Source organism: Hyaena hyaena, unplaced genomic scaffold (assembly GCF_003009895.1).
Source record: "Hyaena hyaena isolate Hyena2069 unplaced genomic scaffold, ASM300989v1 scaffold_274, whole genome shotgun sequence".
Classification (NCBI taxonomy): domain Eukaryota; kingdom Metazoa; phylum Chordata; class Mammalia; order Carnivora; family Hyaenidae; genus Hyaena; species Hyaena hyaena.
Genome location: NW_024080907.1, coordinates 1,554,368 through 1,581,029, shown reverse-complemented (window position 1 = coordinate 1,581,029; position 26,662 = coordinate 1,554,368). Strand labels below are relative to the sequence as shown.

At 51.5% G+C, this 26,662-nt stretch overlaps 1 protein-coding gene across 2 annotated transcripts in view; it reads left to right on the top strand.

Annotated features, from left to right (window-relative positions):
* TTC7A (tetratricopeptide repeat domain 7A) overlaps positions 1-26,662 on the top strand; it is a 119,775-nt gene that overhangs the window by 21,242 nt on the left and 71,871 nt on the right. Inside the window, exons 1-6 of one of the 2 annotated variants that reach the window (XM_039245939.1) lie at positions 9,275-9,326; positions 11,039-11,169; positions 13,608-13,723; positions 24,394-24,472; positions 25,248-25,405; positions 25,983-26,046. In XM_039245939.1, the coding sequence (XP_039101870.1) occupies positions 9,308-9,326; positions 11,039-11,169; positions 13,608-13,723; positions 24,394-24,472; positions 25,248-25,405; positions 25,983-26,046 (567 nt within the window). In that variant the 5' untranslated portion in view covers positions 9,275-9,307. Of the gene's footprint in view, positions 1-9,274; positions 9,327-11,038; positions 11,170-13,607; positions 13,724-24,393; positions 24,473-25,247; positions 25,406-25,982; positions 26,047-26,662 lie in introns of those variants that run through there. The other variant, XM_039245938.1, reaches the window with a different exon arrangement.

Genomic DNA, 26,662 nt, shown 5'->3' with positions numbered 1-26,662 from the left:
ACCATCCAGAGGGATTGCTGGAGTAAACCTTGCCCTTTTCATAGGCCTTGCTGTGGACCCTGGGAAGTACCCAACATAGGCTAATATCTGGAAACCTTCTACCCGAGGCCGTGAAGCTCCAGCCTTCACCTCAAGACAAAATAGGCTGTATTTCAATAGGCATTACTGCTGCTGTGTATCTAGGGCCCCGGTTTCTTAATTGTGAGATAGTCAGCCCTCACTCTCGTATCTGACCTGAATTCAGCCAGGCTTGCACTTCAGAAATTGTACCCTCTGACGTCATCATGCTTCTGGGGACCAGTTTCCATACAACCAGGCTTAGGGTTGTAATGACAAAAACGTAACTCCAACTAGCTGGAAGAGCGACAACAAAAAGGAGGGAGGCACTGGAAACTTATGACCCCATGTAACTAGAAAGTCCTCAGAGGTAGGTGGCATCAGGCATAGCTGGATCCAGGGGCTCCATGTGTTGATGTCTTAGCACCTCCGGGTTTACGTGGTTCTGGACATAGCACTTACAACCTCAGGAGGAGAGAGTGCCTCATTGACCTGGCTCAGTGTCATGCCTACCCTGGAATCAGCTGCAGTGACCAGCATCCAGGACTCTGGGTTGGTGCCAGGGGTGTGATTTCTCCACCTGAATCTGGTGGACTGAGTTGTAGGAATGGTTCCTCAAAGGAAAATCAGGGTGCTGTTACCAAAGTAGGTGAAAGGTATGGAGGGCAGAATCCCAGAGCTCAGGCAGAACTGACTCACCTCAGGTTACACCACTGTGATCGGGCCAGCATTTGAACTCGGCTCTCCAGCTTTTGGCATCATCCCTGATGCCCAAAAGGTACTTGGGGATTGAACTACTCTGCTGCAGAGAGTGAAGTGAATGGAGCTAGTTAGGAGCTTCTGCAGGTTAGCTTGGAGGTGAACCTGAACTTAAGGAGGAACCGTCTGCAGATAAATAGAAGAGGCGCCTTCCAGGTAAAGGAGAAGTCCAAAGAGAAGCCCCAGGAGAAATGGAGGTGACTTGTTTAGTAGCGGGGAGGGGGTGGTGGTGCGGGGAGCGACTGAGCATGAGAGCCTTGCAGTAAAGCTCAGGGTGTCTCCTTGCTGGTGTTCTAGAACTTTGGCCCTAGGTAATCATGCTTTGATGGGCATGCAGGAGCTTCAGGGCCTGCACTTTCAACATCTCAAGCTTACTCAGTTCAGCCCCACAAGCCACGGCGGCATCGTTGTCCTCCTCTCAGAGGACTGTTCGTGGCAAACGGCTGCCTCTCCCCTCAGGCCTGTGTCACTTCCTGTTCTCCAGCGCTAGCTCAGTGTGGTAACATGTCAGGGAGGAATGACTCTCCATTTCTCTGAAAAGCCACGAGTCCTGCCCTTTCCCCTCTTGCTTGCAGCCCATCACCAGGGAGGTCACAGTCCATGCCCTGGACAGGCTTGCCCTCCGGCTACCAGTAGGAGATTGGCCTGGCAATGGAGAAAAATGGCCCCAGTTAGCTAGGCGCTAAGTGGTGAACAGGCTGTGGAAAGTAAAAACATAAAAAAACAAAACAAAACATTGAACAGCTGTGAGAATTATGATCTGCAAATTCTCTTCTCCTCACTTCTTGAGTATTTTCTTTTTTTTTTTTTTCCCTTCTGTCGTCTTTCGGTCATTTCAATCCCAAGCTCATCTGCTCTCACCTGGGAACTTATTAGAGTTTGAAAATAAAAGTACCAGCCTGCTTCTAGGGCAGGACATAGTGGCATATTTGGTTTGGGTGGGTTTTTTGTTGTTTTTTTTTTTCGTCCTGGTATGGCAGGAATTAGTTGTTTTTGGCTTCCTTCTCAGAGGGGCGTGGGTCGCTTGCCCTGTGGGGAAGTGGGTCAGCACTGTCAGCACCACTGCCCTGTCCCCAGACTGCAGTCTGCAGAGCAAGGGCCAGACTTCCAGAGGGAGAGGAGCGCTGTTGGGGCATCTTGGAAGGAGGCTGAGTGTGTTCGTTGTGTGTGCAGCTGGCCTTCACTGAGTTCTTTCCTGGGCTGGGGGTGTGGAGTGCAGGCAGGGCTGTGAGGGGTACATTTGAGGGGCCCATCCCCCTGCAGGGTGGACAGCTCTACCTCAACCACCAGGGGCTGGCCAGAAGCCTGAGGTTTGGGAACCCCTGGGCATCACAGCAGGTAGGGGGAGACACAGGGCATCTGGGCTGTGACAGCAGACAGTGTTGAAGCCTAGAGTTTGGAATCTGGCACTTGTAACTGAGAGATGTTGGAAGGAATCTCTTCTCCTTGAATTAGAGGTTTCATCTGTCATTCTAGGGAAAGACCAAATTCCTTCCAGAGAGATCACTGTGAGCCTCACTCAACATTCTCTGAGAGCGTGCATGCTAATGCATGCTAATCTGTATAATACCATCTAATTTCAATTTCACGGGCCCATATGAGTTGGGCATCAGTGGTAATCCCATTTTGTGTTTCAGGAAACAGAGACTGAGATCTCTATAAACATTTTGGGATATATCATGGTCTTTTTCCCTATAGGTTTATATGTGGTTTGTTAAAAACAAAAATAAGCTCATACAATCATACTTTATAATCTCTTTTCTAAAGTGAATATTTAAGGGGCACCTGGGTGGCTTAGTCGGTTAAGCGTCCGACTTTCACTTGGGTCATGATCTCGCGGTTTGTGGGTTCGAGCCCCGCTTCTGGCTCTGTGCTGACTGCCAGCTCAGAGCCTGGAGCCTGTTTCAGAGTCTGTGTCTCCCTCTCTCTCTGACCCTCCCCTGCTCACACTGTCTCTCTCTCTCTCTCTCCTAGAAATAAATAAAAATATTAAAAAAATAAAAATAAAAAAAATAAAGTGAATATTTTAAAAAAATAAAGTGAGTACTTTTATGAGACATTTTCCAGTACATATCCACATTACTGTTTAAAGCTTAATTGCATCTCATTGTTAGAATCTATTGCAATTTAGCAAACTTGTCTCCTGTTATTGGACCTGTAGGTTAAATTTCATCTTTTTGCCATTATAAATAGTGCTACGATTGATATCTTTCAAACTAAATTTTTGCTTATGTAATTAATTTTTTAAAGATATATTAGAAGCAGAGTTAGTGGGTCCAAGAGCATGCACTTTTTGGAGATGGGTCAAGTTGTCTGCTTTCCTTTTTTTTCATTTTTATAAATTGGTAAGATGTACAGACTCATGAAAAGATACTGAACATCATTCATAATCAGGGATATGCAAATCAAAACCATGATGACATATCACCTCACACCCGTCAGAATAACTAAAATCAACAACACAAGGACCAATAGGTGTTGGCAAGGATGCGGAGAAAGAGGAGCTCTTTTTCACTGTTGGTAGAATGCAAACTGGTGCAGCCACTGTGGAAAACAGTATGGAGGTTCCTCAGAAAGTTAAAAACAGAACTACCCTATCTATGATCCAGTAATCACACTACTTGGTATTTACCCAGAAGATACAAAATCACTAATTCATTTTTTTATGTTTTTTTTTTTTAATTTATTTTTGAGAACGAGAGAGAGGCAGCAGGAGCAGGGGAGGGATAGAGAGAGAGGGAGACACAGAATCCGCAGCAGGCTCCAGGCTCTGAGATACTGTCAGCACAGAGCCCGATGTGACCTAAGCCAAAGTCAGATGCTTAACCGACTGAGCCACCCAAGCGGCCCACAAAAGCACTAATTCAAAAGGATACATGGACCCCTGTGTTTATAGCATCATTATTTACAATAGCCAAGATACAGAAGCAGTCCAAGTGTCCATGAATGGGAAAAGGAGGTGTGTTGTGTATATACAAAATGGAATATTATTCAGCCATAAAAAAGAATGAAGTCTTGTCATTTGCAGCAACATGGATGGAGCTAGAGAGCGTAATGCTAAGCGAAATAAAGCAAAGAAAGACAAACACCATATGATTTCACTCATGTGGAATTTAAGAAACAAAAAGTACAAGCAAAGGAAAAGAGAGAGAGAAACCAAAAAACAGACTCTTAACTATAGAGAACAAACCGATGATTACGGGGAATGGGTGAAGTGGTAATGGAGATTAAGGAGTGTATTTGTTGTGATGAGCACCGGCGATGTGTGGGTGTGTTGATCACTATATTGTGCACCCGGAACTAATGTAACCCTGTAGGTCAAAAAATTGGCAAAATATATATAACCTAAATTTAGCATCTTAGCTGTTTTTTAAAGGTTTTATTTTATTGTGATCAAATACGCATGCCATAAAATTCACTATCCTAATCATTTGCAAGTGTACGTACAGAACAGGAGTGTTACATACATTCACATTGTTGTGCAGCCAGTCTCCAGAACTCTTTATCTTGTGAAACCCCAACTCTATACCCACCAAACATCTCCCCATTTGCCCTTCTCTGTAGCTTCTAGCAGCTGCTGTTCTACTTTCTGTCTCAATGGCTCCTCTGAGAAGTGGAATCATACACTGTCTTTTTGTGACTGGTGTATTTCACTCAACATAATGTCCTTAAGATTCATCTATGTGGCATGTGGCAGGATATCCTTGTCTTTAAAGGCTGAATAATATTCCATTGGATGCATGTATCACATTTTCCTTTTCCATTCATCCATCAAGGGACACTTGGGTTGCTTCTACCTTTTGCCTATTGTGACTAAGGCTGCTGTGAACACGAGTGTACAAATATCTCTTTGGGACCCTCCTTTCAATTCTTTTGGGTATACACCCAGAAATGGAGTTGCAGGTTCATAAGGTATTTCTGTTTTTCTTTTTTTTTTTTTTAATGTTTTATTTATTTCTGAGAGAGAGAGAGAGAGAGAGAGAGAGAGAGAGCGAGCAGGGGAGGGTTAGAGAGAGAGGGAGACACAGAATCTGAAACAGGCCCCAGGCTCTGAGCTGTCGAGCAGGGGAGGGTTAGAGAGAGAGGGAGACACAGAATCTGAAACAGGCCCCAGGCTCTGAGCTGTCAGTACATAACCTGACGTGGGGCTTGAACCCATGAACTATGAGATCATGACCTGAGCTGAAGTCAGATGCTTAACCGACTTAGCCACCCAGGCGCCCCTGTTTTTCATTTTTTTGAGGAACCGTCAGGCTGTTTGCCACAGTGGCTGCACCATTTTCCGTTCCCGCAGTCGCCCGCTTTTTAAGTGTGATTTATAAGGGTTGTTCCCTACCTGGCATTGAGGCTCCCTCCCTGAGGGCTGAAGCAATGACTTGCATTTCTTCCTCTCCCGCCCCCCAGCCCAGAATACCTAACTCTGGGCTTAGCCTTCTGTGGATTCCGAGTGCCCTTGGACCAACTGGGTAAGAGGGAGGGAGGGGTCCACCCAACTGGAAAGTTCCATTGCAGAGGAAACGTTGTGCTCTCCACCTCTGCATCTAGGGCCCAGGGCTCCAAGGGTGGGGCTTCTTGGAAAGGCGCCTGCCTGGGACGGGATGACTCATCTCAGCCTGAGGAGGCCGAGACCAGCTTGGGTATTGAGCCTGGGCCTGAACCAAGCTTGCCTCCAAACCAAAAGTTTGGACTAATGAAAAAGCAAGCACTCTTCTTGAAAGGGGCCCTCCCTTGGCTTGTAAAGCTGGGTGTTTTCACAGAAGGACACCTTTGCCAGTGAGAATCAAGAGGTGGTGCCCAGGGCTTCCTGGCAGCCCCTGGCTTCCTGCCTCCTCACAGGGCTGTGTGACAACCACTGGGGTCCTGTGGAGGCCGGGCTCAGGAGCAGCCCGTCTCATCTTGGATCTGGTGTTGTGGTTTGGCCGCTTGTGCAGAAACGCTCAAGGAGCAGAGGATGAAGGGACCCAAGGAGTCCCTAGTGGGTTTCTAATCAGATGTTTATGGACAGAAAAATGGACCTTCATGGGAGTCCAAGAGCAAATGTAAAGTAAAGAAGCCCTAGGGCACCTAGACAGCTCAGTTGGTTAAGTGTCTGATTCTTGACTTTGGCTCAGGTCACGATCTCAGTATTCATGAGATGGAGCCCCATGTTGGTCTCCGCACTGAGTGTGGAGTCTGTTTGGGATTCTTTCTCTCTATGCCTCCCCTGCTTCTGCTCTCAATCTCTCTCTCTCTCAAAATAAACAAACTAAAAAAAAAAAAGTATGATCAAAAAGCCCCTTTTTATGGGCAGAACTGGGTGACCAGACTGACCCTCATTAGAAGCCATTGCCAAGCTCCAGGAAGCTTTTTGGTCTTATGTATATTGGAAGTTATTTCACAGAGGACCAGCTTTGTGACCGTAGTCCTTCCACTTCCAGCTTTTAGTTCTCTGCTGTCACAACTGCTTCCTCTGGAAAAGGCCTCAGATCCATTATTTTTGATAAATGTTCATATAGTGAGATATACCAATCTTTTTTTTTTTTAATTTTTTTTCATGTTTTATTTCTAGGAGAGAGAGAGACACAGCGTGAGCAGGGGAGGGTCAGAGAGAGAGGGAGTCACAGACTGACACAGGCTCCAGGCTCTGAGCTGGCAGTTAGCACAGAGCCCGACGCGGGGCTCGAACCCACGAACCGCGAGATCATGACCTAAGCGAAAGTCGGACGCTCAACTGACTAAGCCACCCAGGCGCCCCCTGAGGTATACCAATCTTAAGGGTATAGTGGCTTGGTGAGTTGGACAAGTGTTAATGCCCATGTAACCAACACCACAGTAAAGACAACCTTGCCACTAGCCTAGAAGTTTCCCACAGGCCCTTTTCCAGTTGGTTCTCTCTCTACTCCCAATGCCTGGTGGGTTTCTGTTAATACAGATTATAATTTTGCCTTTTTTTCTGAATGTAACTGCAACCCTGTAGAATTGTACTTTTTTGATACCTGGCTTCTTCTGCACCTCATTTCTTGGAGATTCATTCATGTTGTTCATGTATTAAGAATCTGTCCTTTGTTGGTCTGAGTGATGTTCCGTTGTATAAATACATGCCAGTTTGTTTATGAATTCAGCAAGAAGCGTTTTGTAAACGGAGCAGGAGAAAGCGTGTGAGTGACTGTGTGCAGGCAGCTCTGTGTCCATCCACTCACCAGACACCAGCCCCTGCTCTCTCTGGCTGCCGGGAGCAGTCAGGAATGGGCAGAGAGGCTGGTTACATACAGAGTGGGGAAAAGGCATTCGCAGGGGAGATGCGGGTAGAGTGTTCTACTGGTTCGGAAGTCAGGAGGCCTAAGACGGCCTCCAAGAGGAGGTGGTTTTGCTGTGAGTTTTCCAGGAGGATAGGACTGGAATTCCCTGAGAAGCCTGGTGAGAGGCCCCTGTCTGGAGCAAAGGGAATACATGAAGCAATGGACAGCAGAGGCCCCACAGACGCGTGTTACTGAATTCACCGTTTGCAGTGGCCAGCCCGCTGGAGGCTTGGGACCGGCCGTCGGAGCAGGCCAAGTGGCTGGCATCATCTATCCCAGGTCTGGGCCCAGCTGTGGGACAGGAAGGAACCCAGCCAGCAGCATGTGTCTCAGGGAGCCACAGAGTGGCCGTGTCCAGCCCGATCCAGCCCGGGTCCGGGCCTTCTGGAGTGGCTGCACCCTTCTGCTGTCTGCAGCTGGTCTCCCAGGCCAGGCCTCTGAACCACCTTCCTGCAGGGTGGGCAGGCCACGCAGCTGGGATGGAGGAAGCAGGGCTGGCACCAGCAGTGAGCGGTGGCACCTGCCTCCTGCCCGCTTCTCCAGGGCTCCCACTCTTCCTCTACCCCATTTTGTGCTCTCGAGTGAGAAGCTTCCCCTCCTGGTCATGAGTCATTTGGCAGGAGGCACGGTGACCCTTGGTGACCCCGGTAACTGAGTCTTTGCATTGAGCAAGGGCCACCATGTTCTCTGCCTGCCTTACCCCTGGCCGAGTCACCCTGACCTTTGGACCCATTCACGCCCCAGCCTGGCAGAGGGCAAGGTCACAAAATCCATATGAGTTGGGATCTAGCCAAGAAAAACAATAATTCCTTACCTTGTATTTTCAGGGTACTTTGTACTTTGTCAGACATGATCAGGCTCTCCATTCCTTCAGCTGGCCAGCCAGGGCTCGCAAAGTGCCTACTGTGCACCAGTTTATAGAAAGGTGAACGTGCTAAGGTTGAGGCCTTTAGAAGCGCACGGTCTGGCTGGGTATCCGTGTGAATAAATATGTATATGAAATGGTGGGGCAGTAGTATGTAAAGCATAGACTGGGGCCCCAGGAGGGATCGGTTGGTTATACCAGGGTGTATTAGGAGGGGCTTGCTCCCTAAGTGTCCATCAACAGATGAATGGATCAAGAAGATGTGGTTTATCTATACCATGGAATACTACATGGCAATGAGAAACAATGAAATCTGGCCACGTGTAGCAACATGGATGGACCTCGAGGGTGTTATGCTGAGCGAAGTAAGTCAGGCAGAGAAGGACAAATATCATATGTTTGCACGTATAGGAGGATTAGGAGGAACTTGACGGAGGAACAAGGGGGAGAAGAAGGGGGGAAATGGTGGGGGAAAGGGAGAGAGGCAAACCATGAGAGACTCTTGAATGCTGACAAAAACTGAGGACTGATGGATGTGGGGGGGAGGGGGGGATGGGCATGGAGGAGGACACTTGTGGGGTTGAGTGCTGGGTGTTATGTGGAAACTAATTTGACAATAAACTATTTGTAAAAAAAAAAAAAAAAAAAGGAGGGGCTTGCTGCATAGAGGGGGCGGCCCTCAACAGGGCAGAAGGTGAGTGGTAATTTTGGGTGGACCTGGGAGATTGGGCAGGGCCATGCATTCCAGGCAGGAGGAAGGGCTTGAGCAAGGTCAACACTGGAAACAGGAGGTTGGGTGTGGATGCAGCAGTTGTGGTGTTGTAGCTCAGGCTGCTGTAACAAAGTGCAGCCTGGGACACTACAGACATTTGTTTCTCATGACTCTGCAGGCTGGAAGTCTGAGGTCAGGGCACCAGCATGGTCAGATTATGGTGAGGACCCTCTTCCGCGTTGCAGGCTGCTGAATTCTTGCTGTGAGATCACGTGGCAGACGGGAGGAGGTAGATCTCTGGGGTCTCTTTTGAAGGCTGTTAACCCCAGTCATTACCTCCCAGACCCCTGCTTCCTAATACCATCACCTTGGGCACTAGGTTTTCAACATATGACTTGGGGGGTGGAGGGCACAAACACTGAGCCTATGGCTTATGGTGAGAGCCAAGGCTGGGCAGGTGTCAGGGATGGAATCCTAGAGGCCCTGTTGTGGAGTGCCCGGAGTTTGGACCATATCCTTTAGCACTGGGGACCCCAGGAGGATTGAAATGGCGAAGTTCTAGAATGATCACCCCGGGAACAGTGTGCAGGGTGGAGTAGAACAAGACATGAGGCAGGGAGGCCAGTTAGGAGGCTGATGTGGTCATCCACAGGAGGTAAAGCCTAGGGGCGCCTGGGTAGCTCATTCGGTTAAGCATCCCACTCTTGGTTCTGGCTCGGGTCATGATCTCCCAGCTTGGGAGATCAAGTTCTGAATCAGGCTCCACACTGATGGTGCAGAGCCTGCTTGGGATTTTCTCTCTCTCTCAAAATGAATAAATAAACTTCAAAAAACAGAAAGGTCAAATCTAAAATGAGGGAGGAAAAGGAGGGGAGGGGAAGTGTTGAGGGCATGGTCATCAGCTGGAGGTGAGGGCGGGAGAGAATTGGGGGTTCTGTCCCTACTGTTCTTCCGGGAAGTTCATCCTGAGCACCTGTTGCGTGTGAAGTCCTGTGAGGGACACAAAGCTGGGAGCGACCCGGATTCTGCCCATTAGGAAGCAACAGTCCGGGACAGCACTCTCTCGTCACGTCTGTGTGTTAGTCCCATGTGACAGAAATGCACTTGAAGCTGACTGGACCCTACAAAGGGTGGAGGTGTTATGGGCTCATATACTGGGAGGTTTCAGGGGGTTGAGCTTCGGGCAGGGCACTCAAACCATGTCATTAGGAATCTGCCCTCTTCATCTTGACTCATCTGTACCCTGTAGATTTTTCTCCCCATTACTAAGAGTTTATTCAGTCTTTTTCTTAGAAAAACCCAAAACGGATGCAAAAATAGTTCTGTTCCTTTATGACATTAACTGCTAATGAGCATTAACTGTGCTCTCCCTTCTGGGCGTCTTTGTTGTTGTTGTTGTTGTTGTTGTTCATTTTGGTTTTGTTCTGGGGTTTTTTGTTTTGTTGGTTTTTGCTTTAGAGCCATGATTTGATTTGGTTTTAAAAAATGTAACTGTGGTTTTAAAAAAAAAACGTACCGTTGCAAGTGTTTGCAGGTGTACAGCTCAGTCGTGTTAACTGCATTCACCTTGCATAGCATCACTTTAAAGCAGGCTTTCCCCAGCATTTCAGGCTGGCCTCTTCCCAGCCCCAGTGAAAGAGTTAAAAGTTCCGGGCCCTGGGCTCATCCTTACTTAGCCAGTCGCTGTGGTCCTGATGATGGGTCTGCCCAGGAGATGGAGTGGGTGCCTTGAGCTCTAAGGCTGCAGCAGGGGTGCTCCCCGGGAAGGCGAGCCTCTGGGGCCTGAGAACTGGCCGTGGCTGCCGGAGAGCAGGAGCAGCTGCTGTCTACCTCAGGCAGATTGACCTGTGCGCAAATAACTTAGGGGAGGCAGAAACTGGTTCCGAGGAGGGGTGCCCGTGAAGTGCTGTCCGGCTGGGGAGTCTGCTGTGTGCAGGTACTAGGGACTGCGGTGGTGCAGGGAAGCTCGCATGTTGCCTGCATGGAGCTTTCAGCTGAAGGGAGAGAGGAGAGCTGAGCGTAAATAATCAGTGTAGAAACAGTGAGTGCCTGGGGAGTGGTGGTTTTCATCCTGCAACGTGGAGGAGGGTCCAGGAAGGTCCTGCAGGAGCTGGCCTGGAAGCGCAGGCGGGAACGGTGCCTCGGTGTAGTTCCCTGTGTGGGGCGTGGGTGTCCCCGCCATCGGCCCACAGCTTGACCCCAGCCACCACCAGTACCGCCGCTGCTTTAGCCTCCTCCTCCCCCGCCGCTGCAGACCTTGCCCCTCGCGGGCTGCTCCTGAGCCTAGGTCTCCCGGGGCCCCGTGGGCAGGGCCTGGGGTTGGGGGGCCGGGCTGGGCACATCTGAGGTGCCGTCTTCCTCCCGCAGGCCTCTCCCTGGAACGCCTGCCCAACTCCATTGCTTCCCGCCACCGCCTGACTGAGAGGGAGGAGGAAGTGATCACCTGCTTCGAGAGGGCCTCCTGGATCGCACAGGTGTTCCTGCAGGACTTGGAGAAGGTGAGCACTCTGCTTATAGCTGCCTCTGCAGAGCGCCTGTCATGCGGGGCCCCCACTAAGCCTGTGGGCCGCCCTGTGCATCTTAGAAAAAGCCACCTTGCACCCCTACAACGCCACTCCACCTTGTTGGTTGGAAAACTCATCACGGTATACCTCTTCTGTCAGAGTGAGACCCTTTAACAAGTAAGTGAGTCCATACCGTCTTCAGTGGGAGCCCAGAGCCTCCTTGATGAGCTTAGCTTGGACGACCAAATGTGATAGCCCTGTCTGTACCTGTTACACCTGTGTAACCCCCACAGCAGCTGTATGAAGTAGATACTATACTTGTTCCTCACAGATGAGGTTTAGCGAGAGGAAACCATTTGCCCACCACAGCCCCTTCGGGAGAGGTGTTGGCTGGTCCTTGCACTTAGGCATCCTTCCCTGTCCTCCCGTGGTCAGGAAGCTCCCTACTCGATCCCCTCGGGGAGGGGAGGCCTTGGGGCCCATTGTCCCAGCCTTTCAGAGGCCAGCAGAGAGCCGGCCAGCCGGGGCCTGGGAGTCCTTGGGCCTCCTCTTCTCCCAGCTCGAACTGGGGGCAGGACAGTGGTTCTGGGTTAGCAGTATACTGTGATGTTACCCCAGTTCTTCCCCTCAGCGGGGGGGGGGGGGGGGGGGGGAGGCTGTCTTGATTTAATGGGGGGAGGGCAGACAGCTGTATTTAACAAAGATACTGCTCTTGTGTCAGACAGTAGTCCTGAGTACTTGACCGTCATTCTCGAACTTAACCCTCACACCCATTGGCTGGGATAGGCCCCGTTGTTCTGTTTCCCAAGAGAGAAACTCCGGTTTAGGAAGGAGTGAAATGGCTTCCCAGAGCTCAGACAGTTCCTAAGTGGCATTGGCAGGACTGGATCCCTGGGAGTGTGGCTCTGGTTACTTGTGGGGGAGAATTCGGGGGTGGTGCTTAGGCATTCTGTTCCGTAGACGGTTCATAGGTGCTAGAAGGCAGGTGCTATGGCAGTGTAGACCTGGGTTGGCATCCTGAAAGAGCTGGTCATGAGCTGAGAGTCAGCTCAGGGACGTTTGAACCTTACCTACTTTGGCAAGTGCCAAAATGTCAACCCAGCACCTGTTTTGTGACAGGCCTTGTAGGAGGAGTCGTCCAGGCCAAGCTGATTCCCCCACGGTGGGATTTCTCAACCTCAGCGCTACTGATGTCAGGGCCAGATCATTCTTTGCTGTGTGGGGCGACCTTGTGTATTATAAAATACAAGTTGTGGCAGCCAAAGATGACTCCAGATATGCCAGATTTCCCTGGAAGGCAAAATCACCTCCCTGTTGAATGTCACTAGCCTAGATTCCCTCCACTTGATTGGATTTCAGGAGGAAAGGAGAAGTGACTGGGGGACTCAGCAAAAACAGGACTCAAGCGCATTCCCTGGCAGAAGCCCACACAGAGACTGGCATGGCTGGGTTGACCTCTGTCGAGGTCACATGGATCACTGCTAGACAACAGAGTTTTAGGAGCTCCCCACACTGAAAATGCATGTGGTTTGGGAGAAAACTTTCATGAAAAACGTAGACTCCCATTTAGCCAGCAGCCTAGGCCTTGGACTCTTAGGCTGATGAGCTGTAATGGTGTGCAGGGCTGGAATCAGTGCCCTGCGGCAATGGGCACACCAGTGGGCCCCGGGAGCTGGTTATCTAGGGTCAGGGGAGGCCAGGCTGTGGAACCCTGTGCACTCTCAGAAATGGCACCGTGTCCTTCCTAAGACCCAGCCCCAAGCTCCAAGAACGTCTCTTAAATCCACTTCAACTTCTGGAAGACAAGGTGGATGGCTTATTGATTTTTTTCTTGGATCAGGGAGGGGAGGTGTCATGATAAAGGCAGGCCTACTTCGCTGGGGCTGGGTGATCCTCTTAGAGTTGAGGCTTAAGGACAGCTCACTTAATCCCACAGTTGGTCCTCAGGTTCCCCTGGAGCCAGGGGTCTTCAGCAGTTAGGCTGTTCTGACATTCCATGGTTCTATGACAGGGACAGTGCCTGGGATATGGTAGACACTCCAGTGTTTGTTGAATGACTGAACCAGCCAGTAGCAGAAATAGCCTGACCCTGCAGCTGGCCAGACTGAAGTCTGAGGTCTAGGTGCATACCAGCTTTGTGACCTTAGGCACTTTCTGAGCCTCAGTGTCCTCATCTGTAAAATGCCGACAAAACCAGCTTTGTATGGCTGCTGAGGGCACCCAGCATCTGGATGAAGAGAGCATGTTTTAGACTTATTTTAAACAAAAGCAAGTTAGGTTGGATTTGGCCTGAGAGTTGCACCGCACGCCCCTGAGGCAGCCAGAGACTTGGGATGGTAACGGGGTTGCCGACAGATGAGGGGCTGGCTGTCACCCCAGCTCCTCTGACTCGCAACTTTGAGACAGCGGCTCTCTCTGTGTTCCCCTTCCAGATCACAAATAACACCACATCACGGCATCTGAAAGGCTCTCACCCGGTTGACTATGAGCTCACCTACTTCCTGGAAGCTGCCCTCCAGAGCGCTTATGTGACAAACCTGAAGAAGGGGTAGGTCGCTGAGCTAAACGGGACCTGGACATTTCCCTCTGGGCCGGGGTGCTCCTGACGCCGGTCGCGTGGAGTTGGGCCTCTCGGATCCGGGTGTGTGCGCTCTCTCGAGAGGATCCGTGGGGGCTGGTGTGTTCACACCCGGTCGGGCTGAGGTGCGCAGAGGCAGGTGCCTGCGAAGGGGGGCAGCCCTGCCCCAGATGGACCCCTGGCCTGGAGGAGGCCTGTGCTGCCCTCCGATCTCTCCACCCTACCCTCGCTGTTAGATGAGGGGCTGTTGCTCGAGCCCTGTCTTCTGAGTGGGAAGAGCAGGGCAAAAAGGTCCCAGTCAGGCTGCCCTCAGACTCTCATGTGAGAAGACTGCCCGGAGCTCTTGATCCATCCCAGAAAATGCTGCTTAGAAAACTAAAGGCATTATTATCATTTGTGTTGTTTTTCGTGGCAGTCCGCAGCTGGGTAGGCTGTTGGCCCAAACTTGGACTTCACACCTCTTCTTCATTTTTTTTTTTTCTTTTTTCAAGTGCTAGGTCAGGGAGGCTGTGGTGTCCCCGTTTGGGACCAGGAGGCCCAGAGAGCCTGCTTGACCCCAAGGGTGAGGCTGACCCCAGAGCCCTGGGCTCCTCAGACCACCCTGTGGCTGGGGAGACGTGGGACTGAGAGACATCGCAGGGACCCTGGGAAGCCTGCTGCCTCTGCTCCCCCTCCACCATCTGTGTTCCCTTGTCCTTTTTGGGTTGCCGAGTTTCAGAGACACGTGGCCCGGTGGGCTAGTTCCTGTTTTTACTGCCCAGGCAGCTGCCACCTGGCTGCTTCTCGCTAGCTGCGGATGCCATCGCCTGGCTCCGCCCACTCCCCCCGGGGAACCTTCTGTCAGCAGGTGTAGCTCCCAGGGGTGGGTGGGGGCCATGAAGAGTTGCCACCCTCAGCTGAACCTTTGCAACATGGATCTGCTGCTGCCTGTTCTGGCAAAGAACGTCTTAATGGAACATGGCTGTACCCCCTATTCGTATATCATCTCTCACCCAGAGTGGAGTAGAGAGCAAATCCTAAAATATTTACTCCCTGGCCCTTTAGAGAAAATTTGTTGACTGACGCCTGCTCTGCGTTGAAGAGGCCCTCGCTCCCAATGTCTGCTGTAGGCACAAAGGGTAGAGGAACCCTTCTGTGCGGCAGACCCTAGGAGTGGATTTTGTAAGGAGGGGGTCTTGGTGATGTCAGTGTCTTGTCTCCTTTGTGCTTTCATTTAACAGATACTCCTTATCTTAAAATACATGCTGAATTTGTGCAAGGCACTTGGTAAGTGCTTTGTTTCATGTGTATCTCGTGGTCCTAGCAGTCCTCTGAGGCAGGTGCACTTGTTACATCCCCATTTTACAGGCGGGAAGTGGAGGCCCCGAGAACGTCAGTGACTTGTCCTGGGCGGAGCCAGCGGACGCTCCTGCCCAGCAGGCTCCCCTGCCCACAGCAGAAGCCCCCGGGGTTAATGAGCCCCCAGGGGCTCCAGCCTGGTGAGTGTGCTCCAGCTTGGAAGGCGTGGCCTCAGCTTCCGGTGTGTAGAGTTCAGGGGCACCCTGGCCATCTGGAGGTCACCAAGGCAGGGCCTGGGAATGGGAGACCGCACAGCAACCCTGGGCAAGTTCCTTCTCCACCCTCCAGCTCTGCTTCCTTCCTCAAACAGGGAGCTCCTGTTTGTCTTGTAGCTGGGGGTGTGGGGGCCCAAGGAGAGGCAGCAATGAAAAGACACCTTGAGTACAGAGCTCAGAGCACAGCGGGGTATTGCTGTCACCACCCCCCACCTCCGCTGCAGTCCCCTCGGGGCTGCCTGCTGCCCTTCCCCACACCACACTTGGTGCAGGTGTGATGAGGTTAAGGTGACCGTCAAGGACAGCCGGGAGGGAAGTAGGGAGAGAGCTGGCAGTTATCAAGCGCCTGCTGTGTGCTAGGCTAAACCATGTGCTCAGTGTACAGCGCCCTGTGAAGGAAGTCAGGTGACCCCGCATCACTCGAGAGGGGACAAAGGACTCAACAAGGTTGAGTAGCTTGCCAGACCTTACCCACTGACGTTCCAGCTTTGGATCTGAGTAGCCTTCAACCCCATGCAGTTTCCAGTTTGGGAGTGTGTGGGAGAAGGACAGAGCCCTGGTGATGGTTGGGCTGATCCTTGCTCCGCTGACTCAGGGCTCTCTCTGTCCCTCTGGGACCCTGAGTCACCATCTCAGTGGGTGGCTCCTCTTCCGGAAGCTGGTCCCACCCTCCTGAGCGGGGCTGTTCCTCCCTGCCAGCATTCTGCACACTCTGGCCATGTGCGCACGCGCCTGTGAGTGTGTGTCCGTGTGTGTGGTAGTGGTGTGGTGGCGGTGCCGCCGGCGGTGGACGGAACATGAACCAACCCTCACCTCTCCAGGAGAGCCCAAGTAACACTGCTCTGTTCTTGTCACTCTGCTGCCCACCCTTCATCCCCTTTTCCTCCTAAAACAGCTTTCAGTCCTGAAAGCCAGGATGCTGACTCTTCTCCCCCACCCCTGCCCCGTGCCTCCCAAATAAAGAGCAAGGGAAACTGAATCATCTTTTCTTTCCAAGCAAACAGCCCAGACATTCGAAAGCTTGAGTGTGAGCAGCAGTCCCCAGTTCACGTGGCAACGGCTCAGCTCCTCTGTCCGTTTTCTGTGGCCGCATGCAGCCCAGAGGTGGCCCGGGAATGTGACAGATATTTAAAGCGAGGGCAGTGGCCCTGTGTGCCTGGCTGGTCTTTAAATAATTTCTTTACCCCTTTCCTCCACCAGTAGCTAACACTTGTTGAATACTTGCTGCCTGCCAGGCAGAATCCTGTGAGCGTAGAGGAAGTAATAATGTCCCTGTGTGCTGAAGAAAGGAGAAGGGGAAGTAACTTGCCCACAGCCGCAGAGCTAACAGGTGGCAGAGGCAGCATACCTGGTGCTGAATGGGGTCCGTGCCTCTGCAGCCCTACGCCTCCCCTTCCACCCACCCACAGTGGTAGGAGCTTTCATGACTACCCATTACGGCCTTCAGGTCAGAGTTACATCTTCCTAGGTCAATCACCAGTTCCAGTATTTGTCTTACCTGTTTGTTGTCGTTAGGAAGTTCAGACAAGCAAACAAACAAAAAGTCACCTTAACCCAGGGTTCCTCACCCTCAGTACCTGTTGACATTTTGAGCCAGATACCAGTATGTTGTATATTTAGCAACATCCCTGGCCTCTGTCCACCAGATGCGAGTAGCTCTTCCTGTGCGACAACCAAAAGTGTGTCCAGATGTGGACAAATGTCTTGGATGGTGGAGGGCAAAGTCACCCCCAGTTGAGAACCACTGCCTTAGCCTAAGTTGCAAGAAGCAGAGGTTCAGGGTAGGTTGAGACCCTATACCTGCCATTGGGTCTTCTCCTCCAGGGCAGCTCTGAAAAGTCTTCTAAGGGTCTCATAGCCATTTCCTGCTGGTTAAATCCACCCTCCCCCCACCTCACCTGGGCTCTTGGGGCATTTGGGAAGGTGATAAAACCATCATTCCCTATGTTCTGAGGGGTTACAGCCCAGTAGGGGGTAGAGTCTAAGGCAAAAGACACCCCAGAGAATAGCCCACCTGTTCATTTCACTGATAGCCTCTGAGAGCCTGCCATGCACCCGCATCCCGCCTTACTCACTGGGTTTGAAGCCAGGAATGGGATGAGCCCCCCTCCTTAGGGAGCTTCCATCCCAGCACCGAGCAGACAGTGGAGGAGCTGAATGTAGCTATCAGGGAAGGGAGGCAGGGAGGTGGGGGTGCGCAGGCGTAGGGGGGCTCTGAGGGGCCAGGGAGCCGTTTGGTGTTAGAAGACTTCCCTTGGGGCCTAAGGAGCAGGGGGAGATGGTCGGCCTGCTTCCGGGTAGAATCTGAGAGCTGGCACTCATTCCCACGCGGGCCTTGGGCAGACCCTGGGGTGCTGGGCCCCTGGGACCGGATGGCCACAAGCAGTGCCTGCTCCCATGGTCCACCCTTGTCCCTCCAGTTGAGGATTTGACATAATTTAAAGGGTATGGTGTTCTCCACTGTGAAAAATGGGATGTGGTGGTGTTTGTTTGACCTCCAGCAGCTCTTCTTTTATTCTGAGCTTTGGTTAAATCTGGGCCTTAGTATTTTAGACATTCATTTTTTCCAGGGGCCTTGCCCTATTGACCCATCAGTTAATTCCCCCCAGATGACTCCTTCCCCTTGCTCTGTGGCTGATGACAGGGTTCCTAACTGACCTGGCACTGGAAGTCCTGACCTAAAAGACAATCAGGAATTGGGAGACCCCCTCCAAAGGGCAGGGGCTTGGGACCCTGTGGTTCGATTCCCCCTCGCTGCCACTAGAGGGCAGCGGTGGACTCTGAGTGGAACTTTGTCCCAGGTAGTTCTGCAGAGCAGCTGCCAGGAGAGGGCACCTTTCCGACGTGTTCTTGTGACTGCGGACAGCGGCACCTGGGCCCAGAGCCCTGGCTGTGGGAGAGGTTTGGTCTCCCTTGCACGAAGCAGCTCCAGGGATGAGGCAGCAAGGGAAGCCAATGGCGATGCAATACCAGGAAAGCTGACTGTCCCTGTCTGGGACCCTGACCTCACTAGGACCTGAGTCTCTGGGCCTTTCCCAAAGAAACAAGATCATAAGCTGACGAGGCTCCTCCCCCAGAGTGGACAAGTGGCCATTCTCTTTGGAGTGGTGTTTTTCCCTTCCTTCTTCCTAGACCTACAGAGCCTTTTCTTGGCTCTGGGCTGGGAGTAAGCTTGAGCCATGTGTAATTGAACCAGGTGGGCTGTACGTTTTGTGCATGTTAAAAGAATATATTTTTTTTTAATTATTAAAACAATATGTGCTCACTGTACCCAAACCAAACAGTAGAGAAGGAAGTGTGTGTGCTTTCTGAGGGAGTTTCCTGGGGCTGGGCAGATTGTTCAGCCTTATGAAAGCACTCTCCCTTTCTGGGGGGTGTGGGTGTGGGTGGCTGTGATTGTGAGCAAGTGTGTGTGTGTGTGTGTGTAGGTGTCTCGGTCTGTGGGTCTGTGCCAGCTAGGTGCTGAGTCAAGAGGCAGCTAAGGCAGCTGGGGCTGCAGACGGCTGTCAGGAGGGGCTCTGCCCAATGGTGAGGCACCTTAGAAAGCCTGGCCTACTGTCTGGTTATGATATTTTTTTTTTTTAATTTTCAATAGTTTGTTTTATTTTTTGAGAAACAGGGAGAGACAGAGAGTAAGAGGGGGTGCGTCAGAGAGAGAGACACACAGAATGTGAAGCAGATTCCAGGCTCTGAGCTGTCAGCACAGAGCCCGACATGGTGCTCGAACCCACAAACATGAGATTATGACCTGAGCCGAAGTCGGATGTTTAACCGACTGAGCCACCCAGGCGCCCCCATGACCTCTTGAGAGGTGTGTTCAGTCAGCAGCAATTTTGTCTTGTCCTCAGCAACCGCCTGCTATCTGCAGTACTGAGGCGGGCAGGAGACACATTGCTCTAAGGGGGATTCAGGGGCCAGAATCATCCAACAGAAAAGCCCAGGAGAGCCTTCTAGTGGCCTGTGTCACTCTTTGGGGCACAGGGACACCTCTGAGGCCCATGGAGAGAACACACTCTTCCAGCCTCTCATAATGCACAGCCTGTATTTATTGTTAGCAGCCACTGCCCATCCCCCACCTCGGTCGCGAGGAAAGCTCTCCTGGCCTGGATGTCCTCAGTGCCCTTTTTCTGGGACTTGGGGTGAAGAGGAGAGCTTTACTTTTTGAAACTGATGATATGGATCTATGGCAGGAGCAAACAGCTTGATAGCTATTTGAGCTTCATCTGACCTTGTCTCTTGATTCAACTCTCCAGCTGTTGGGATCTGCCAACTGGCCGTGCTCTTTGACCAGAAACTTCTCTTACACAATTAGTGCCAGTCCTGAAATGGGGACCTCTGGGCAGAGTCACATGCACCAGTGTCTGTTTAGATTCCATTCAACCATAAATTCCATGTAGTTTCTTATTTTCTCAAATCAAACCTAATCAAAACATTTGTTGAGTGCCTACTATATGCAAAACACTTTCCTAAACTCTGAATAAATTGAGTGTGGCTAATTTAATAGACTGAACTTCTTACCTGCAGGCCATAAATGAGATACTCATTCACTCCATCTGTCTCTCACTCAGTTCATTTTATCAGGGAATTTGTGGAATGCCTCTTGTCAACAGGGCTGATGACCAGGCACTGAGTATACAGTAGGTACTTTGTAAAGACTAGTCAATTAACTGAATTCCAGAACTCCTGGAGTTCAGATGGCCTGGAAAGGAAAGCTGGGTTGAAAGGCAAGTGTTATCTTTCTCAGGAATCATTTCAGTGTAAAGGAAGTGAAATCTGAAGCCTTGGTGCCTATGGTAAGCCTGCCTCTCCCCCTTGGGTATGATGGCCTGAAAAGGCAGGCATCTACCAGGCTTTAGTTTTCCCATTGGAAAATGGGAGTTTATTTATTCCTCAGTGATTTATTGAGTGCCTTCTGTGTGCCAAGCATTGTGCTGGTACCTGGGAGAACCAAGCCAGCCTTACCAGCCTCATCAGAAGCTGTGAAGACTGAAGGCGACAAAGCATTTGAAAAGTCTGTCTGTTGCCTACTGCTGATGAAGGACCCCGGCGGCGGGAGGGGGAGTGGGGAGGGGCGGCAAAGGGTAGAGGGGGAAGCTTACCACCTGGAGACCTCCCTAGGTGACCCATCACTGCCTGTACATCTCTGTCTTTCTGTTCCCGGCCGGCCAGGAACAGGAGTTGGGATCGGTCGCTTCCTGGCTTCTCCACACGCAGCCTGATTCTGGGCCAGGGTTTGTCTGAGGCCCTGTTTGGATATTGTTAAAAGTGGCAGCTTTGCTCAGAAAGGTCAGCATGAAAGACCAGAACAAAGAGATCTTTCAAGCCTCCCTCTCACGGGACTGGGAAAAGCCCCAGCTCTACTTGGCACGGTTAATGTTAGCTTAGGCTAGAGGGAGAAACCACCTAATTTCCCATTTCCTGGAGGGATAAGCTGAGGCAGAGGGGTGTTTCTAGCATCTTAGAACAGGTCGGGGCCAGTTGAGAGCCTGAATCTCTCCCTGTACAGCCCCGGCCACTGGAGCGTCAGTATTGGTTTTTCCTCTTTATGTGCATTCAATAAAAATTGGGATTTACCCCAAAGATGCCCAAGGGCGATTATTTGCTTTGCTAAAGAATTCCTGGGAGCTTATTGAAATACCAGAATTCCTTACAGAATTGAAAATAGTAAAATGATACAACTTTTGGCACATAGGAGCTTGTGAAGATGCAGTTCTGATTCCTTAATTGTGTGTGTGTTCGTGGGGGGCAGGATCCCCAAGAGTCCGCACTTCTCTGAATCCCCTCGGCGATGCCCGTGCCGCTGGTCTGGGAACCCTCTTCTAGTGCTGATGATGTGGAGACTAAAAGCAGAGAGAGGACAGCCCTTGAGCTAGAATGAGAAAGAGAGGCCATAGTCCCTCTTGGCTCTGCGCTCCTGGTAGCAGGCTGGCCAGGCTGCCAGGGAGGAAGCTGGCAGGGAGCCCTCAGAGTGGAAAATCACCCACAGGTCCCAGGAGCTACCAGCTGTCTGTGGGCCATAAGGCCCTGGGACAGTCCTAGGGTCCAGCCTTGCCCCAGCCTGTGGCCGTGGGCCCAGCTCCCAGGACAGTGCTCTCCTACAGACTTCCCAGAGCCAGCCAGTTCTTCTCTCTTCTGGGAGTTCACGCAGTCTGTCTTTCTCTCTCTCCTGGTGGTGTCTGACGCTGAGCTCTCCCTTCAGCTGGCCTGGCCGACGGCCTGCTTTCCAAATCTGGGTCCTTTTCTAAGGCAGAGGCTTCCGTGGGACTGAAGGGCCTGTCCTGCAGCCTCTTCCTACTTGGGCTCCTGGGGACTCCCGGTCTGTGTGGTTTGTCTACGAGGGAACCCTGCTTTTCTGTCCCCTGGTGGCGGGGAGGGGGGGCGGGTAGGGACTAGTAGAAGGAGAAAGATAGGCTCAGAACTGGAAGATCCCCTCAGGTACTTCTGTCCCCTGCCCCCTACGCATTCGGTCCCGAACTTCCATGCAAAATCACAAACTTCCATGGAAAATCACGTGGCAAGTTAAAACATATTTTAATGCGATATTTAGGACCCAAATTAAAAGGAGAAAGAAAAATAATGAATATTTAGCGAGTCTCTACCACGTGCCCAGGTGTGGCTGGGCTTCGCCCGAGTTCATCTTCCTGACTGCACCGTGAGTTAATGAGGAACCCGCCTATGGATGGGGAGACAAGGACTGAGTGGCTGCTTCACTTTGCTGAGATCACAGATTCAGAATCCAGCTGCAAAGCTGGACTTTTCGTGTCAAATTGAACCTTCTGGAAGCTACCTTCCTGGCATAGGGGAACTAGAAGACACTGAGGATCAGGCAAACCTGTGGTTTTCAAGACTGAAAGTCCATTGGAAGCCTGTGAGGACTTGATATAACCCAGATTGCTGGGCTCCGCCGCAGAGTTTCTGACTCTGGTTGGAGTGGGGGCCTCAGACTCCCCATTGTTAATACGTTCCCAGGATGCCGATTCTGCCGGCCCAGGGAGCGCTCTGTGAGAACCTGTGCTTCCCAGGCTGCACCTCTAGTGATACACAAGATGGCTTTGAGTGACATGCAGACTTTTTATAAGTACTTCTATATTTAACATCTATTGCCAAAAAAAAAAAAAAAAATACCCAACTACCATAACAAAGCCCTAATTTCAGGTGTTTTTTTGTTGTTGTTGAGATATTTACTAACGTAACAAGAAGTAAAGGAAAGTATTGCATAAATAATAACACTGATGGTGTGCAGGTAGTAGCAAAAATTGCACACGTGGTATGCAGATGACAGAAATCTAGGAGGCACTGTCCAAACTGAGGTCCTGATTTTGTAGAAGGGGAGACCATGCGCAGCCCACAGGCGAGCCCCTCCTCAGGCTGCAGGGCATCAGTAGCAGTACCCAAATTTGAATCATCTCCAAGGACACTGTGGTTTCCTGTCCTGTTTCCCCTCCCAGTCCTTCAAAAGCTCTGGACAGACTAGGAGAGGTCGCTGTGACTCTGACTCTGTCCCAGGGGTCTTCATCTCCATTCTCAGCCCCACAAACGAGGGTCTGTGTTTATAATGTTAGTAGTTTGCACGGTTTTATTTCTTCTCTGAAACCAGAGGTTCCAGAAGGCAGAGACTCGGTCTGCGAATTTGTCCTTCCATGGCTTCAGGCCCCACAGCTCCTAGGAATCTGTTCTGTGCATGAAAGTTGCAGGTGGGGCTCCTGCGACGTCCTAGCTGCCACCTTTGGCCTTTCACCCCTCTGTAGTCTTTCATTTCTGAATCTGACCAGCCGGCAGCCTCTGCTTTCTGTTGTGAGCTGTGATCCAGGGAACCCCCACAGGAAATGAGACGGGCGGTGCTCAAACATTTGCTGAGCACATGCTTTGTGCCAGGAGCTATGTGAAGGCTGAGGGTCAGGAGCAAGACTGGAGCCCTGCCCTTGGGAGCACAGTGCACGAAGGGTCAGCCACGCAGTGTCATGCTTCTGAAGAGGAATTAACAGGGTGCAAGAGGGACGCAGGCAGGAGTGGTGAGCATGGTGGGGGTGGGGGGGAATCTGGGCTGGCTGCAAGGAGGAAGTGATATTGGAAAGGCTTTCTGAGGATGAATGAGGAAGGGCTGTTTAAGGCAATGGGAGAAGTCTGTGCCAAGATTTGACAAAGATCACCTGGGTCAGTTGTTCAAAATGGACCTGAGTGGCTGGAGAGGAGATGGGAGACAGGCAAGGGGACAGACCCATCAGCCCCACAATACCTTGCTGAGGACCTAGACTGGATTCTGCAAGCCCTGGGGGTGCTGACCGAGGGGCCAGCCTGGGGAGGAAAAAGATGACTTTTGTCTGTCAAGGAGACCCCTCCAGGGGCGACAGAGTTTCAAAGTGTAGGCCACCACTAGTAGGTTGTGCAAACTAGTGGGTTGCAAGCTCTGTGTAGTGGACTGCGGCCAGCATTTTTAGAAAGAGGAGTAGAGGGAGACGTAAAGTAGAAAATACCAGAGCGGAGCTAGGTAATGTGTCAAGAAACTTGCTTCGGTTTTATGTAAGGAAAGTGTGTACATACTGAGTTGCAATTTAAGATGTATTTTTTTTACTCTGGCTCACACTTTATAAAGCTTGCAAATTATTTCAGGGCCCAGAGAGCTGACAGGGGCCGGCAGGGAGGTGATACTGGCCTTTGTGGTGATGCAAGTTGGTCTAGGGCTCTGGTGACGGGGACTGAGAGGTGAGGATGGACCCCAGCATTGACCGGCTGTGTTGGGTGAAGATGAAGAATTTGAGGCTGATTCAAGTCAGAAAGTCTGACACCAGGCAAGGCTTTGGGGCCAATGTGACATCTTGTTTGATATACTCCATCTTGGTCTCCTTCTGGTAGTGATTGGAAGCCTGGGTTCCTGGGGGCTGTGAGGGAGAAGGATCCTTCTTGTTCTTTGATTGCCGATGTCCTGGGCTTCTAGGATCCTGGTGTTACAACTCTGACCTTTCATTCTAGTTGACTGTTTTCAAGTAAAACTCAAAGTGGCGGGCTTCTGCTTACATCTGCAGGTTTGATGATGGTGTCTGTGGGGGCTAGGCTGGTAATGACCCTGCTCTGCTGTCTTCCCTCTAGGAACATCGTGAAAGGGATGAGAGAACTCCGGGAGGTCCTACGCACCGTGGAGACCAAAGCAACTCAGAATTTCAAAGTGGTAATAACACACGGCCAGGACCTTGGGGCTGGGTACTGGCTGTGGCTGGCCTGTTCAGGACTCACTTTTAGTAGGATCCCTTAGAAGTGCTAGCAGGCAGCCTCTGAATCAGGGATGACAGTATGTTTCATGCATGCTTCTCCTCTCCCTGTCTGTGCTCATGGCAGACATTGTTAATCGATCTCCGCATTCTCTCCCACTGCACCTAGGAGGCACCCTCAGCATCCTTACCACAGTGCTGCCCACAGGCCCTAGCGTTAGATCAGAGTTAAAACCTAATATCATCCCTTCCTAGCAAAGTGGTGTGCTCGTTCTTAGGGATTGTTTATGAACTTCATAAATAACCTGGACTCGCTTTCCTGCCCCAATTCAGGCCTACCTTCTCAGGCTTCAATTCACCCAAACTCAGAGCCACAGCTGCTTCTCACTCTAGAATTTTTGGTCAAATATCAGAAAGGGATCTGGTCGAGAGAGCTGCTGTGCCAGTGGCTTTATGCTCTGCAAGGGCTTGCTGAATACTCAGAGCGGCGCTGGGCCCTATGGGCCCAGAGGAGGAGGAAACGTATGTCTCGTCTAGGAGAGGAAACAGGGCAGCAGATGAAGTAGAAGCCATCAAAGGCCAACGGAAGGGGTGCTGGAAACAGAACAGGGGGCTCCTTGGGGGTGGAGTGGCGGGCCTCCTGAAGGGGCAGCACATTGCAAACAAAGGCAAGTGGGTTTGGCTGGGTGCTGGGTGGAGGGCGTTCCAGGTCTGACTTCCTCCCTCTCCTGCCAGATGGCTGCCAAGCATCTGGCAGGGGTCCTGCTCCATTCCCTGAGTGAGGAGTGCTACTGGAGCCCCCTGTCCCACCCGCTGCCTGAGTTCATGAGCAAGGAGGAGAACTCTTTCATCACGCAGGCCCTGCGGAAGCCTCACCTCTACGAAGGAGACAAGTAAGCCCTGCTGGTCTCATGCCACACTTGGGCTCCGGCCCCGCCGACATCCCCTCTCTCTGCCCTGCCCTTCCCCCAGCTGCCACCCAGCTCACTGCCAGGCAGGCAGCAGCAGAAGCCGGATAGACCAGGGAAGACAGTCCCAGGATGGGGGTTGGGAGGAGAATTCGCTAAGGCATCCGAAGATCTAATTATTTGGACGGCATCTGCCTCCCTTCTAGTCTTGGTGTGCCTTCTCTTGTGTTTGTTTAATAACTGAAGGTGGGATCTGTGAGCAGCTCTCCCCGGCCCCCTGCCCCAGCTGCTTCATGTAGCACTGGGTGCTGGAAGGGACGTTTCTTCCCCTGGAGCATCTGTGGTATTTCTGGCCCCACCACCCACCCCAGTCTTTCAGATCTATAGCTCTGGGGCTTGATAAAGAGCTCCAGGCGGTATCCGGTGCTGATAAATTATGCAGCAGAGGGTCACCTTACCGGGGCAGCTGCCGACTGTGGGGCAGAAGGGCCCGTGTGGTGGGCCGGCCGCATTGCTTTGAGAGCGTTGTGCTGGAGCCCGGGCTGTCGTTTGTGTCTTTCAGCCTCTACTGCCCGAAGGATAATATTGAGGAAGCCCTCCTGCTGCTCCTCATCAGTGAGTCCATGGTAAGCGCCAGGGCTTTCCTTCACTGCCCCCGTGGGGTAGGACTGTGGGGCTCAGGCACAGGCCATGGGGTCCTGACCCTGCTCAGCCTCCCACGGACATCCCTGAAGCAGGATTCTTGGACTTGCGCCCCACATTGGGGTGAGGCTGGCTAGGCTACTAGGTTTGAGTCCAGTGCACAGGGCTGCATTCGGGGGTGTGAGTAGGGACTGAGTTATGAGTCCCAGCACCTCTTCTGGGATTACAAAAGACGATTTTACCAGCAAGTCGTCAGTATGCACTGAGCAGCCCTGTGCTTGTTCTTGGACTGATGTGAGGGAGTGGAAGGAGCATGTACTTTTGAGGCAGAAGGTCTGGATTTTGGCAGAGCTGTCACCTGAGGGCCATGGGCAAATCTAGTGCCTTTGAGCTTCAGTTTCTTCCCGTTAGATGATAGTAGTGCACAGAGTAAGTGTGCCCATAGAAGGAATTCACTCATTCACGCAACTATTTATTATCATCTACTTTGTGCCAGGCCCTGTTCCAGAAGCCAGAAAGCAGCAGCAAACAAGCGGGGAAAAGTCTCTACCCTCACGGACCTTACATTCTAGTGAGGGAGGTGGACAATGAATTAATCAA